At 41.9% G+C, this 15,699-nt stretch overlaps 1 protein-coding gene across 1 annotated transcript in view; it reads right to left on the bottom strand.

The window, feature by feature from the left end:
- ABCC4 (ATP binding cassette subfamily C member 4) overlaps positions 1-15,699 on the bottom strand; it is a 230,511-nt gene that overhangs the window by 148,721 nt on the left and 66,091 nt on the right. Inside the window, exons 5-9 of the mRNA XM_023528014.1 lie at positions 13,696-13,785; positions 12,478-12,641; positions 11,196-11,321; positions 9,655-9,904; positions 2,079-2,180 (exon numbers count right to left, since the gene is read on the bottom strand). Of these exons, the coding sequence (XP_023383782.1) occupies positions 2,079-2,180; positions 9,655-9,904; positions 11,196-11,321; positions 12,478-12,641; positions 13,696-13,785 (732 nt within the window). The remainder of the gene's footprint in view (positions 1-2,078; positions 2,181-9,654; positions 9,905-11,195; positions 11,322-12,477; positions 12,642-13,695; positions 13,786-15,699) is intronic.

Consider the following 15,699-nt stretch of genomic DNA (forward strand, 5'->3'; position numbering starts at 1 on the left):
AAAAAAAAACCCTTGCCCTATGAAGATTTAAAGGCTCCAACTGAACCATAAATTTTAAGGCTTACAGAATAAGACCAAATCCATTCATTTCATAAGTGAGAAGCTAGTAGGTAAGAAGATCCTCCCCCACTTGCCTGGCTGTTTAGTGGAGCAAGTTAGAGAGTACACGTCTTTCTCCTGCACTGCAACACAGCATGCACTTCATTTTGCCTCAGCTTCTCTCCAAACCCAGCAACGTCTGTGCCCCTCCTACACCCGAGGGCTCTCTCATCCATGACCTAACCTGACACCTCCTAATTATTCCCAAGCACTGGCACAATCCTTCCACAAGCAAGGCTAGCAAAACAGAATAGGGTGTTCTGTACAACAATGCAAGCTGCAAAAAAAGTCTGAGAACATGTTATCAAGTTCTTGGGAGAAGAACAAAGCAGCTCTATTTATAATGTTGCATAGTTTGGTACAAAAGAAATTTGGTCATGGGTCATATAAAGTGTTTATTAGCCACCTGGGTGCTTCATCTAACTCAAAACATTCAACAGACTACACCTTTATAATAAAATTTAAATGGTGCTTTCTATAAATACTTACAATGTATCATGATGAGCACTAGGAAGTAGGAGGTAAATCTATTTTATTAAGCTAGGGCAGGTTAGGTAAGGCAGCTTGTGTGAGCTTCCATGTACAAAAGGTGCAATGATGTGGTTTTATGAATTTGGGAATATACTACTGTTTGGGTAGAGATGGCAGACACTGAATCAGAAGTAGGTGACCACGATGCAGGTGGCACAATACTTAAGAGTCATAGGCATGAAAACACAAGAAGAGTCTACAAAGTATGACACTTGTACCACTGGAGAAGGGAGAACGAGAGTGGAGGTTGGAAGGAGTGCTGGCTGAGCACGTGTTTGCTCTTGGCTTCAATTCCCGCCTTACCTCTGCTACGCTTGGAACTGCCAGCTCCTGCAAACCTCCTGCAAACTTCCAAGTCAAAGGCAGTTCAGTCCTAAAGGATACTGTCTGAGGCCAGGAGGCAGGAGACGGGGAAGCTGGTACCCACCAGTACCTCCACCTGCTTCTCCAGCCTTCACTATAGTCGCACTACCTCTGCTGTGCCAGCATCAACAAAACAGCCTTTCGCACTGTAGTCCCCACTCCCACTGGCAGCCCGGCTCCTGAGTTCTGCCCCAGACAGGTGACCCTCTGGTAAACACCACCTCCTCCCTGCATTCCTCCAGCCCTAGAAGTGCGAGCAACTTCCTGGCATTGCTAATCTCTGGGTTACCTCACCCACTACACATGTAACTAATTCCCCACATGACATTCCCTCTCCTGTGTGTGGGTTATTTCCCTAATCCAGACTGATACAGAAGGATATGCACAGTGGACCATGGAACCCTGAGAGAAAAGCATTTCAGTTGTTGATATAGGAGGCTGCACTGAATGTGCAAGTTTGAGAACTTCTTGAGAGTGGTTCCTAGTTTTGTTTTGTTTTGTTTTCCCATCTGCCTAAATGCCATAAATAAACCAAGTAGTGGGAAAATCCTCATGACCTCACCAGTCCCACCTGTCAGCTTGCCACACAGTGAAACTCTCAGATTGGGACCCGCTGGCTCTTACTATGCCCAGCCTGCTGCCTCCTGCCTGCTCCTGACTGGCACCAAAGTAGCCAGCACCACCCAGGAGCTTAGAATAGGGGAGCCCCCACCCTACTCCACAGCAAAGATCCAAATCATGGTTTTACTCAATACGTAGTAGATAGTCTGATAATGTCAAGGTAAAAAGTACACTCTAATCCTATAAATTCTAACATTACAAACTTACATACTTTAAGTTCAAAATCTGGTAATATTTTGAAAGTTCTCTTGAAAAACGAGATAAAGAACAACATGTCAAATGCCTCAGCCTGATTTTATACTTAATCTCAATTAAAGGCAACCCTTATTCTTGATTTTGAGAATTTTTATAACAATGAGCAAGTCATATCTTATAATAGGTATAAAAAAATCTCAAAACTCTATTAAATCTGTGTTGCCAGTTGTCTTTTAGTAGTCACGATCTTGTAATGAAGGATTTGTTACCTTATCCCAAAAAGCAGTGAAGTCTTGCACATGCACTATCATTTCACTGCCCGATGGCAGTTGAGAATTACGCTGTTTGATCTCGTCAAGCAAGAGAAAGTTCTACAGAAAAAGGAAAAATACGGATTGGTTAAACTGCAAGAACAAAAGCAGAAAAATAATTGCTTTCCTAAAACATGCAATATAAAAAAAAAGAAAACCTTTACACCGCCTACATATCGTTTTGCCAATGTATTTAAAGTGATGGTTCACATCAGAACATACCATATAACATATAGTGCACTTGACCCTTGAACAACAGGTTTGAACTGTGCAGGTCCACTTACACATGGATCTTTTTTCAGTAAAGACTGTAAATGTATCATTTTCCTCTTCCTTATGATTTTCTTAACATTTTCTTTCCTCTAGCTTACTTTATTATGTAAGAATTATGTAAGAATACGGTATATAATACAGATAACATACAAAATATGGTAGTATTATGTAAGAGTATTATGTAAGAATACGGTATATAATACAGATAACATACAAAATATGTTTTAATCAACTGTTTATGTTCTCAGTAAGGCTTCCAGTGAGCCACAGGCTTTTAGTAGTTAAGTTTTGGGGGAGTCAAAAGTTATACACAGATTTTCGACTGTGCGGGGGCTCAGCAGTATATATACTGTATATATAGTAGAGTATAACATATATCTTATGTGTGTATACATATATAAAGAGTTCATGGTCATGAGGCTATCTTTGTAACTTTATCAACAAGTGTACTAGCTCCACCTTAAACAGAAAATATGGCTCCACACTTGAACACATTTAGGACCTGGGCATTTTTATTGATTTTCTTTTGTGTTACTAACAATAAACACAGAGCTGGTAGGAAATGATTCCATAAATATTTACTGAATCCCACCATGTGCCAAGCACCATGTGACATGCTAGGAACACAAAGACGAAGGCCATTCCCGGGCCTCGAGGAATCGAGCTGGCTCAGAAGCACAGGCTGCAAACATGAGACCGATGGCCAAGACTATGAACAGGAGCCTGGCTCTGCGGCTTCTTTGCCGTGACCATCAGCTGGGCACCTAAGCACACTCTGCTTTTCCCCTCGTGCGTGTCAAACCAATGTATCACTACTTGTCATTAACTATCACTTAAGTCATCATTCTGAAAAGAAAATGCACTTACTAAGTTTCCATCTCTTTATAAAATATTTTATAAGCATCTCTTCACAATCACCTGTCTTTTCTCCTTTCTAATTCCCTCCGCTCGATGTGGGAATGGCCGCATCTTCCACTGCCACTTCCTGCTATTTTCCACACTAGTCAGGAACTATTCAATGCTATTTAGCTGAATAAAACCATCCTGCTTACCATACAAATCTAACATAATGATATATAGGAAAACATCCTCTTGCTCTGCAAACATTAGGCATAATTCAAAGAGAAAACCCATAAAGGTGCAGAAACTGGACAAACAACTGAGATCACCCCAAACTCCAAAAAACTTTGAACATGTGGCAGAAACTGTTGGCCTGCTTCAAAATCTGCTCTCATTCTCTGTGGTAACAAACACCCAATTTTTGGCTGGCACATGGCAGTCTAGAAGAACTCCTCTCCCCAGCCTCCCACGCAGCTTAGTGTAGCCATGTGACTAAATTCAGGCCAGTTGCAAGTGACTACATCCAGGAACCTTCCTCTGCCTCACAGCCTGGGCCTTGGAGGCTGCCAGTTTGTTCAAGGCCACACACAGTGGAGTAACAAGAAAGAGTCTGGATCCCTAACACCAGGAAGGATCATACTAGCCGTGGAACTTGTTATGAGATGAATTATGGCCCCGCGAAAAAGTATGTTGAATTCCTGACCCCCGTTACCTCACAATGTGACTTTATTTGGAAACAGGGTCATTGCAGATGTAATTAATGAAAGTGAGGTCACACTGGAGTATGGGGGGCCCTAAATCCGGTATGACTGGTGGCTGGTTTATAAGAAGGGAAGAGAACCAAAAAGACAGACACACAGGCAGAAAACAGCCATGTGACGATGAAGACAGAGACTGGGGTGATGCCTTTGTAAGCCAAGGAATGCCAGGGTTTGCCAGCAACCATCAGAAGCTAGAAGAGGCATGGCCCTGCTGACACCTTGATTTCAGACTTTCAGCCTCCAGAACTATGAAACAAATTCCTGTTGTCTTACACCACCCAAGTTTTTGGTACTTTGTTATGGTAGCCTTAGGAAATCAATATAGAACCTTACAAGGATTTTTGCATGAGAGAAGAACAAACTCTCTTGTGTAAGCAGTTTTAACATAGGTATTCTAGAACCCACAGGCAAACCTAATCCTAACCAACACAGGAGGCAACAGAAATAAGCATGTGAATATGTTTGGGAAAGTGAAAACAGCACATAAGTAACTTGCTACTCTAAAAATCGTGACTACCTCTAAAACTCATCGCTCCACAAAGATACAAATTTGATTGCAATGTTCTACTTAAAAAGAACAACTGGTAAAAACTGAAAATGAAAAGTTCTGTGTAGGAAAAACATAAAAATGTGTTCCTACGCGTTTCTCTCAAAGAGCCAGCGAGTGTGAGACACCATCTGCTCATTGATTTGCTCCACCCACTCATCCAACCACCAGGCTCACTGAGAACCTACTCAAGAGTGGGCACTGCTAAGTGGGTGCTAGAGTAATCGAGGGGATCACTTCACAAATTACATAAATGTCTAACCTTCGTACTGTAAACCTGAAACTAAAAGAAAAGGAAAAGACTGGGCACTGAATTTTCTACCTGCCCCAAGCTCCGGTGGGAAAGGAGGCAGAATGGACAGGCTGTGGTCTGAGGACACCTCTGCAGGCTTTAAACCCACCGCAGCCCGATTTCTCACACCACACCACCTCTCCCAGAGTCAATCAAGTACTAACTCTAACCGGTTTTGCCACAATTCCTCACTCTCTCCAAGTCTCCATTCTTCTTGCAACAACATAATTTCAGAATCTTGCTACCGATCATTGAAAATACTGGCAAAGCTTTTTTTTTTTTTGCTCTCTCCCTATACTTCCTTGTTCCTTCCCCAGCACTTCCCAACAGCACCAAGCCTATCCCCAGCACAGCTCCCTATTGATCTTACAACAATTCTGAGAACGTCCACCTTGCTTAAAACCCTTCGCCGACGCACACACTTAAGCCCACACTCCCAAAGTGGCGATGGCCTTGCTTCCCTGAGGACTAATCCCACCCGCCCTTCTGAGTTGATCTGGAATGCTAATTCCATGGGAACCAGCTCAGGGTGGCCCTGGCTGGCACTGCCCTCCCTCTCTCAGAATCCCCATGGAGATTTTAAGTCACACAGAGGATAGAGACTATGTCCTCACACACTTTACAAACTGTCCCAACTCCTACTAAGCCTCACATAGAATCAACATGTCGACAAAAAATCTGCTAAAGGAATAAACAGACCTTATGGCTGGTTCCAATGAGTCAAACCACTGACTACATCACTACAGCCTTACACGGTTAATAGGCAATTTATATATAATATATAAAAGCTCATATATACTATAAATCTCATCTAGACAGAATAAAACTCTGATTTTATCTTAAGTGTATAACCAACACATAAAAGTCAATATGTCAGTGTGTACATATTAAAAATTTCCCACCTTCAAAAAAAAAAAAAAAGAAAAACTAGACACAAAATGAGGAAGTAAATGTTTTGAGTATTTGTCCATAAACGGTAGGTCTGAGTAGAGGAAGAAGTCACAATCTTCTAGCTTGTAAAGGTGCCAGCAGTGCTGGGCGGGTTTTTCTCTTGTACTTAGGCTGATGAAAAAGCTGAAATTAAATTGCCATTAGGGCCAAGAATTGCATACCCAGAGCAGGTCATGCGGGAAAGTATCAGACGTTGGAACTCGAGCCAAAAAGGTTGACTTCAGAGTGATTGGCAGGCAAAAGCCTAAGCAGCTCTGTGAACGATATAACCCTCAGAAACAAATTTTACTGGATGCAGAAGCTGCTGAAGACTTCCAGTGCTTTGAAGTTAAGACAAGATCTGTCAGAATCCTATAGAACTCATTCAACGCCAAGACCATCAGTTGTCTCTCCTCACTAAAAGGAAAATAGAGGAAATTCCTCAGGCCTGTAACTTTATAATAAATCCATTATTTTCAGAACATAAAAAAGGAAACTGAAAAGCATGTACAAAAAAGAAGACACTACACCATGGAGCCAACATGTAGGATTGCCCTAATTTATAAATTAAACTTTTCTCAAAGGTAGAAAGATGTAGATTTTCTTCCTAGGGCTCCCAAACATGATCTTACTGGAAATCACATGGCCCAATCTCCTGAGGCCCAGGCTACAGAAGACATTGTTGGAGCAAGCTTCAAGAAGGCAGTGTTTACTAAACTCTACGTGCCTACTAAGTGTGTAGCCCGTCTACAGTCGAAGCTCACCCAGTTCTGGTGACCTGACCAGTACACTCAGCAGACCCTTCCTGCCTTCCTCTCCTGCTGCCATCTTCATCACCTTCTAATTGCATATTAACAAATCTCAGTGAGAGGAAAGGAAAGGAAGGAAAGTAAACACTGAATCAGTTAATTATATTATAGTTCCCCCCTCATCCAAAGTGTTACTTTCCGTGGTTTCAGTTACCCGCGGTCAAACATGGTCCAAGTATACTAAATGGGAAATTCCAGAAATAAACAATTCATGTATTTTAAATTTTGCTCTGTCCCACCCAGAACTTGAATCATCCCTCTATCCAGTATATCCACCCCACTCCATCACATCACGTAGGCACTGCATCGTCTCCCATCGTCACAAAGTCAATATAGCACAATAAGATATTCTGAGGGGGAGAGAGAGACAGAGAGACCACACTCACTTAACTTTTATTAAAGTATATTGTTATAACTGTTCTACTTTATTAATAGTTATTACTATTAATATCTTACTGTGCCTAATTTATAAATTAAACTTTATTGTAGGTAAGCGTAGGAAAAACATAGTATACACAGGGTTTGGGACTGTCCACAATTTCAGGCATTCACTAGGCGTGTTGGAAAGTATCCCTCTCAGATAAGGGGGTTGCTGTATTCATTGCCTGTTACCTTTGTTAGGCACATAGGAAAGGAGGCTGAACTGAGCATATGGCCTTTTGGCGGGTCTTAAAACACTTGGGTATTTGAAAAGCATCTTAGATTTCAAAACCAAATTCATGCTTTTCTCCTCTTCTAGTAGTCCACATGTCAATGAACACAGGTGATCATGCAGCCCTCTCCTTCTACCCAACTTCTCCCCTCCCTCAACACCCAACTCAGCGTGATCCCGAGTAGATCTCAAATCTGCCCAAGTCTCTTTTCCACCCTAAACCAAAACACATCATCTTGTTCTCGGACTATCTAACACCTCTTTACACATCTCCCTACCTTACTCGGGATCCTCACCCCTACTTCCCTGGCCTATTCCCCAGGCTGCAGCCAGGTGAGCTCTGAAAAAGCTGAACCTCTTAATGCTGTCAGTAGAGTCCTTTATGGTCCCCTGCTCAGGCCTCTAGTACTTTCTACTCTACAGCCTCAGACATATTTGGTTCCTCAAATGCATAGGTCTCCTCTTTGTGCACTAAGAATTTCTGTCACATAACTATCCCCATGAAAAAGCAAACATCAGCCTGCCACCTCCCCCAGTCCACCTGCCCTTCCCCACCCTCACACATATAATCGTCCAGGTAACCACTTCAGCCTTCCCAGGAAGCACTGCCTCTGAAATTATACCAGCATCTCTGCCAAAGCACCTCCCTAAGACCTTTCCTTCCAAGGACTAGACTATGGACACACAAATGTACATCGATAGTGAGTTTCCTTATTTGCTTCTTTATGACATCCCCCCACTTGATGATACATAAATTCCAAGCAGGAAGGACTTCTGTGCATTTGCCTATCATTGTATATCTGTATCCAGCACAGCACCAAGCTTAAGGAAGGTGCTCAATTATATTGTGGAATGACTGAATGAATGAATAAATTCCAAATTTATCCCCCAAATGTCTAGCATAAACCAAGACAGGTATTCGTTTTTCCTCTCAAATGATTTGATCCTGATGTTTTTAACATTTAAGCTCGTTTAGACTGCATGTGCTTTTGTCCATAAGTAGGACAATGTTTCCCAAATGTGGCCTATTTCCAGGTACATGAGGGCACTTACTAAAGACATAGATACCACAGGCCCTGGCCAAAACCTAGTCAATCTCCCCAAGCTGTGGTAATTCAGGTTAATAAGAATCTCCTTTGATTTTGATGAATCAGAAATTTCAATTTTAAAAAGGGTTATAGAAACAATATGGATAGAAAAAGAGTCTAAGATCTAAAATACATATATGTATATATATATAAAATATGTGTGTGTGTGTGTGTGTGTGTGTGTATTTCCATAATTACTTCAACACCACCATGAAGCAATTTGCCATGATAACATTGACTCTTTCTCATAAAAGAAATGTATTGAACTGCATGGACCACCATCTCTTAACAAAGTTGCTAGAAGCCCCTGTCAGAAAGTGATAAACTTGGAGGAACCAGAACTGACCCTGTATGTCTGATCTGTTTTATGGATAATGCTTTTTCTATAGTATAGACACTTCATCATAAAAAATCTGAGCTTTTATGACAAGACTGCCCCCTCCCAAAAAACACGTCCGATGCTATCTGACTTCACTAAAGATCTATTACCGGGCATCCATCACTGTAGAGAAGTAAGAACAAAACAAACTAGATTTTTGGTCAGGCCCAGGCACTCGGGTTCAGGCCAAGGCCCTCTCACAGAGCCAACTCGTCTTCGTTTTAGACCTATCCACAAACACACAAATAATTCAGAAGCTACTGTGTGTCAGGACCTTATCTTGGTGATGTAAATTATTTGCCCCCTAGCAATTTAGGGACACCTAGTCAGGAAAAGGTATTAATGGGTAGGGTAGACATCAAAAAAACAAATTTGGAAGGAAGAGGCCTTCTAGAGATAGGCTAAAGCGGGAAAAAAAATGTGAAAAGAAGAAAGGGACAAAAAGGCAGAGAGCCAAAGGCATACTCAGAAATCACAAGCAAAGCATCTGTGGAGGGAAGAACCCATTTTTAAACAGAAAGAGCTAAGTGAGGCTGAGGCCACTCTTCCTGCCCAAGAAGCAGGGACCTTCCAGCAACTCTTTCCTTCCTGGCCCAGGGAGAAACTCTACTCACCCCAGGACGGCGTGCAGTCCCTGCCTCATCACTGGAGTTAGATGGGAGATGGAATCCATCTCCGTCTCCTGCTTTCAGACGTTTTAATCACCCTGCAGTTAGGGCTTGGACATCAAGAGCCCTGGGCCGCTGCTGTTTATGTTCCTGCCCATGAGTGATCGGCAGTGTTTACATTATTTGTAATGTACTCTACCTCAGAAGACAGCGGGGTAGGCCCATTTTGGACTGACTGCAGGTTTGGCCATGAGAGTCAAACCTCACCTAACTGGACCACAGTGACATTAAGTAACAAGAGAAATGACCTTACTAAAATCCGCTTACAAATTTAAAATGTTATTAATCGCCAAACCTGGATTCTTCGGATGCTGACAACTGCCTCTGACACCTTCTCGATGGCCGAGGGGAAGAAGAGAGTGACCGTCAACCGCACAGCCCCGTACAGTGTCAGTGCCACGAACACGCGGCTGGCTGTGATCACGTTGCCAAGGAGCACATAGACGGTGAAGGTCACAAAAATGATAAGTTTGCTTCCAACAAAACTCGATGCCAAATTCATTCCTCTAAGGTAGGAACTTCTCAAAATCTTGGAAATTTCCTTCCTGGATATAGGATATAGAACAGGATATACATTTTAAAGGAAGCATCAACATCAAAGTTATGAATTCAAGTGCCTTTTGCACGTGGTCCCTTTCTAAGGAGTGGACGTCCATTAAGAGAAAGTCATTATACAGCTCGCATCTTGAGGCCAGCTCCCACACAAGGACCACACACTCCATAACCCCTCATTCATCCAACTACATGAGGCTTAATGTCACACTTTCACATTATGGGGCGATCAGACTGGGTTTGAACATTCATTCAACAAGCACGTGTGAAAACAAGTCCTATGCTAGGCACCTGACTGATGACAGAAAGATGCAGCCTGTCCCCTCCAGGAGCACATGAACTCATGGGAGAAGAGAATAAGGCACCCAAAACTTGTGAGACACCAAGACATTAGACAGAAGCAGCCAGCACAGGCCCTAAGCAGGCAAGGAGAAGAGGTGTCTTAACTGGAAGCAGTGGAGTCAGGGCGAGTAGCACACACCTGGAACCTGAGAGGATGAGCCTGAGTTAGCAGGGGCCCAGGGAGGGAGGAATGAGGATGAGAGTGCTTTCAAAGCCATGGGAGGTGCACCTACAAAGGTACAGAAGTGAGAGGAGGGAGGGTGTATCATGTGCTGGAGTATAAATACTCATCAAATATTTAAATTAAAGACTAAAAAAAAATTTACAAACAAATAGCAAAACAAAAAGGAACACTATTTCCATGGCTCTGTTTGGAATGAGTAATACTGGCTCATATAGTTTGGCTCATACAGGTATAATCCAATCTCTAGCATCTTCCTGTATGTGCTACATTAACACATAACATTCACATAACATTAACATAAGTTATAGTTTTACTTTAAATGTCATATCAAATATTAACATCATAGAATCATGGCTTGTTTGGCATTTGAATATTAAGAAATATTTTGAAGTTCATTTCTGTGTAAGAAGCATATATATATTTTTTCTTTTAAGAAGATGGTAGATAGAAAAGCAGGTTAAAGTGAGGTACCGCATGATTCTGCTTACCCCTACGGCCACGGGTGGAAGTTGGGGCAGACAGCATTTAATTAAGTTCACTCTAATGTAAAAACCTAATAAGAATTCTAAAACCATTCATTGAAAAATGAATAAATAAAACTTTGCAACTTTGTATGTTGATGGGTGGTAACTAGACTTACTGTGGCGAGCTTCTCACGGTATCTATTAAGTTGTATGCTGAAAACTAATGTCATATGTCAATTATAGCTCATTTTTTAAAAAATATGAAAATATGGTGTGATGTTTACAAAAACTTACCTTCTCAAATTGGTAATAAGTTCTGCAAATGACTTTTCCCAGGCATACATTTTTATTATTCTTATGCCGGTTATAACTTCATTCATGGATCTGATCCTCATGTCTGTGAAAGCTGCAGTCTTACTCCTAAAGGGACACAGAGACAGACATGAGAGATGAGCCATGGCGATTACAACCTAACTTTCCTCATCAGCAGTGGGCACAGGCAGAGGCCGGGAATCAAAGGATTCCCTATAGCTCTTCTTGCACTGACAGCAGAGGAAGGTCCTGCTCAAAATACAAATGGAAAAAGCCTTCAAAGAGGAAGTCAACAATTCATCCCAGTTCAACAAGTAATCCGAAGATCGTGCAATAGCATCTCTTCTAAGGAAATGAGTCACATACAAACCATGTGCTCAAGGAGGTCACGGTTGGGTCGTGAAGGCAGAAAGGCACCCAAGTGTAACAAGAGCACAACTGGCTGTGGTGTAATAAAATAGGAATAAAGTGCTGGGGAGCAGAAAAGAAAGGGCTGTTAATTCTACTGTGAAAGAGGAGAGCAATAAAGCTTCAGAATTCTGGTAGCATTGGAAGGGGCCTCGAAGGATAAGGAACATTTCTCCATGGCAAAGAGGGGAAAGGAAATTCCAAGTAGAGAAAAATGCCAGGTATAGAGGCACAAAAGAAAGAACTCAATATGCTTCAAACAGCACATCTCCCTCCACCTGAAAACCTTGACAATGGCCCACTTCCAAGCCCCTGGGATCTGCTTCAGGTCTTACTCATAACCATTAGGCTTTTCATCACCAGCTACTTTTCTATCACATACACTGCTGCTAGGACTATGGGACGTTATAAGGACATAATTAAGATTTACCTTGCCCTTGGGAAGCTTGTAGCATAATGAAAACACTCACACTGAAAATGGCTCTAACACAAGCAAAACAAAAGTATATGCAGCTAGAATTGGGCCTATATCTAAATGTATTACTAGTCAATAATGTTTAAATAACCTCAACATACATAAATTCTGCTTAAGGACGCTCTACTTATTGAGGTACGGTGCCTAAAAACTAGTCGGGAGGAGCCAGTGAATGCCTTCCCCTTTCCCGCTTCAAGATTAGCCTTTGGCTAAGCTGGAGTCTCCACTGGCTAAGCCTGAAGAGTCTACAACTCACTGCAAAGAGATCATAGAATCACTGCCCCCTCTACCACCACCTTCTTTTTGAACAAGAGCATCAGGCAGACTGTGGATATTAATAAATACATAGTACCTATTTTTATAAACCAGTTTTTCTCTTACCGGAGTGATGAAAACAACTTTCCAATGCAGCTTTGCAAAGGCAGAAGAATAATTAGAACCGCCAACCCGGCAAGACACGAAATTCCTATTTCCATCCACAGCAAGGCAGTTACTGCGATGGCCTGCAGTGGGCCTGCCCACAGAAAGTGCAAGAATATTGTTACCTTAGAAGAAAAAGACAAAGCCTTTTTAGGACTACATAAAAACAAAACCAATAAAGAACAGAGTATAGGAACAATCTGCTCTGAACCAACAGACAGGAACCTAAGCAGAAGTGATCACAGTGGGCTTTAAATCTGCCAAAGCAGAAAAGTTTCTCCTTTCTGGGGCAACACAGGGCAGACTTTTTAGGTGCTTTCAGGGAGAACCGGGCCAGCGGCACTGGAAGGAAGATCTCGATTTTGTCTTCCCCACAGATGAGCTCAGGGCTTCCCCAAACTCTGCCATAAATTTGGCCCCACTTCCCCTAGGCTCTCTAGCACCCCAAGAAAGCCTATGTTATGGTGCCTATCACACTCTCCAATAATTACTTGTGTATTTACCTCCCTGATAGGCTGTGGCTTCTCCAGGTCAAAAGTCTTATTCACCCCTGGAACTAAGTAGGGGCCTTAGTTCATGTTTGATAATTGAATAATTGAAAGAGAAGTGGTCTAGTGCAATACAGATCTGACCAGCTCCTATGATGCCCTGCATAATAATGTGATATATTCACAAGGTAAGTGTAAAAGAAGACTGTGGTGGGACTGAGGAGATTTGGTTGCTTCGGGCTAGGGACTACCCGTTTGTCATTATTTATCAGACTTCCTACACAGAGGCAGCACACAGGGCACAGGGAAAAGAACAATCTTGACACACCAGCTCATCATCTAGAGGAGGAGAAAGACAATTCAGCCATCAACACCAACATAACATGTTAAGAAAAGCTACTACAAGAGGACTATTAGGTACATTTAACCAAGCTGGGCAAAAACACTGCTGTCTGCCCATCTATGATTAAAGCATGTTGCAGGCAACATTAGAAAAATAAAACTTTCATCTACAGGACAACACACATTATATCTAAGTTGCACACAGGAGAAATGAAGAGCTATATAAAAAGAACCTTCATGTCCTCAACGGTACCTTGGCCTGTACCAAAACCTGGCACCTGGCATTCCAATAAGGTAAACTACATAAGAAGGACGGGAAATGAAAAAGGATTGCTCAGGTATAGCTTACCTGATCAAACTTGTTCACATCATTGGACAGCAGATTGACGATCTGGCCTGTAGTGGTCTTGCTCATGGCCACGTTACTAAGGCGAAGTGCCTAAAATAAGGGAAGGAAAGAGAAAATCACATTCCAAGCCTGATACCAACCCTCATTTAGAAAATAGCAAAACAAAGCGCATTTTCATGGGGTTTGCGTGTGTGTGTGATGTCAAGACAAGTAGGATGACCCACGACAGCAGGGCTCTAGCGACCTGGATTCAACCTTCTACTCCTCAGTGTGGTGGCGGCCACAGCAAAGGAAGGAATAGGAGGTAGAGCTAAATCCCCCACTTCATCTTTTGATAAATTTGGACATGTCCAAAGTATAGAAAATAAAGTTTATACTTAAGAGCCAACTAACGTAATTTTGAGCCAAATTAGATGCGAGTGGAAAATTTGCCTAAGAAAAAAAAAGTTAGGAGACTTAGGCTATAAATCTGGAATCAGTCATTAATTCTGTGTGTGATGTCATTTAAACAATTTGGGTCTTGGATTCCTCATTCTGTGAATGAAAATAATCCCTCATCCTGCCTAGATCATAGGGTTCCTATGAGAGTGAAATGACAAATATTTATTATCTACTCTGCGGAGGATGCCAGCTGCTCCAGGAGATAGGATGACAGAGGAGCCATGTTTTCTTGTCTTTACAAATGAGACAAGATATTTACAAGCACCTGTAATTCAAGTGTAAACTGGGCAGTAAGTACAGTAGCAGAGCGGACCGTGGAAGCTTTCAACTGAGTGACACTGTTAGGGGCAGGGGAGGCGGGGGGTGGAGCAGACCTTGGATGATGAAGAGGAGAAACTATATGGAGAGACGAGGAGGGTGCTGCGGGTGAAAGGAACGGCAGGCACAGAGTCAGGGAAGGGAAAATGTGGAGGTAGCTGAGTGAAGAATACTCCAAATCTGGCTTGAAAGATGTGCTGGGAAACAGCTACAGAGTTTGGAAGGCAATATGGAACAGTGAATTTTTTTAATATTAGAGTGAGAAACTCAACTTTAGGAAGATGAAACTGTGAATGCGATTGGCCAGGCAATTCTTAAGAAGGGAGAATTAGTCTAGGCAAGAGATAACAAGACTGTGTACAAGGCTGTACGAATGGAAAGGAAGGGCCAGACGTAAGTGAGAACACTTTGGAGAGCAGACAGGGCAATGCAGATATACAGGAGCCGGTAAGGAAGGAAGGTGGGAAAAGGGACAGGAAAAGGGGAGAGGGGAGGGAGGGAGGCCAGCCCTACAGGGAAGAAATATAACTTATTGTGCCTTAATTACTGAAAGCCAGATTGAAAATATTTTTAAAGCCAATTTTACATACACATACATGTTAATCCCAGATGCAGAAAATTTTAAGAGTATTTTAAAGGAGTAGATGTTTGGTATATAATTTTAACAACTGAAATACGGCAGAATGCCACACCAAACTCTTATTCTAAACTGTTCTTTTTTTTTTTTTTTTTTTTAAATCTCCAGATAACTATACTCAGCTAGAATTGTCATTTACAGACTATTACTGCTGCTGACAATGAGGATACAGGGTAAGATGGTGCCGGTGAAAATGTGTGCAAAAGACAAAGTTTATCTGGGTGCACATTAGGGCTACTTGTAATTCAGTTGTGTTTGTATAATGAAACAGCTACAGAGTTTGGAAGGCAACATGTCAGGTATAACGATGGACTAAAAAGGCTGGCTCTGGAACGTAAGCTAACGTTAGCTAATGGTAACACTGCAGCCAACACAGAAATTAAGATCTGTCAAAAGAAAATCAGTCATATTCTAGATAAGATGAAAAAAAAATAGTGACATGTCATTAATATCATTAATGAGGAAGGCAGTTTATAAGCAAACTGCCAGACTTCTGCTTCCAACCATGAAAGAATAAGTGGTACTGGACTTGCCCTCTATTGTAAAACTACAAAACTGGACAAAATATATGAAGCAGCTTTTTTCACGCACTAAACCATGGGCAGTGC

Source organism: Pteropus vampyrus, unplaced genomic scaffold, assembly GCF_000151845.1.
Source record: "Pteropus vampyrus isolate Shadow unplaced genomic scaffold, Pvam_2.0 Scaffold21, whole genome shotgun sequence".
Classification (NCBI taxonomy): domain Eukaryota; kingdom Metazoa; phylum Chordata; class Mammalia; order Chiroptera; family Pteropodidae; genus Pteropus; species Pteropus vampyrus.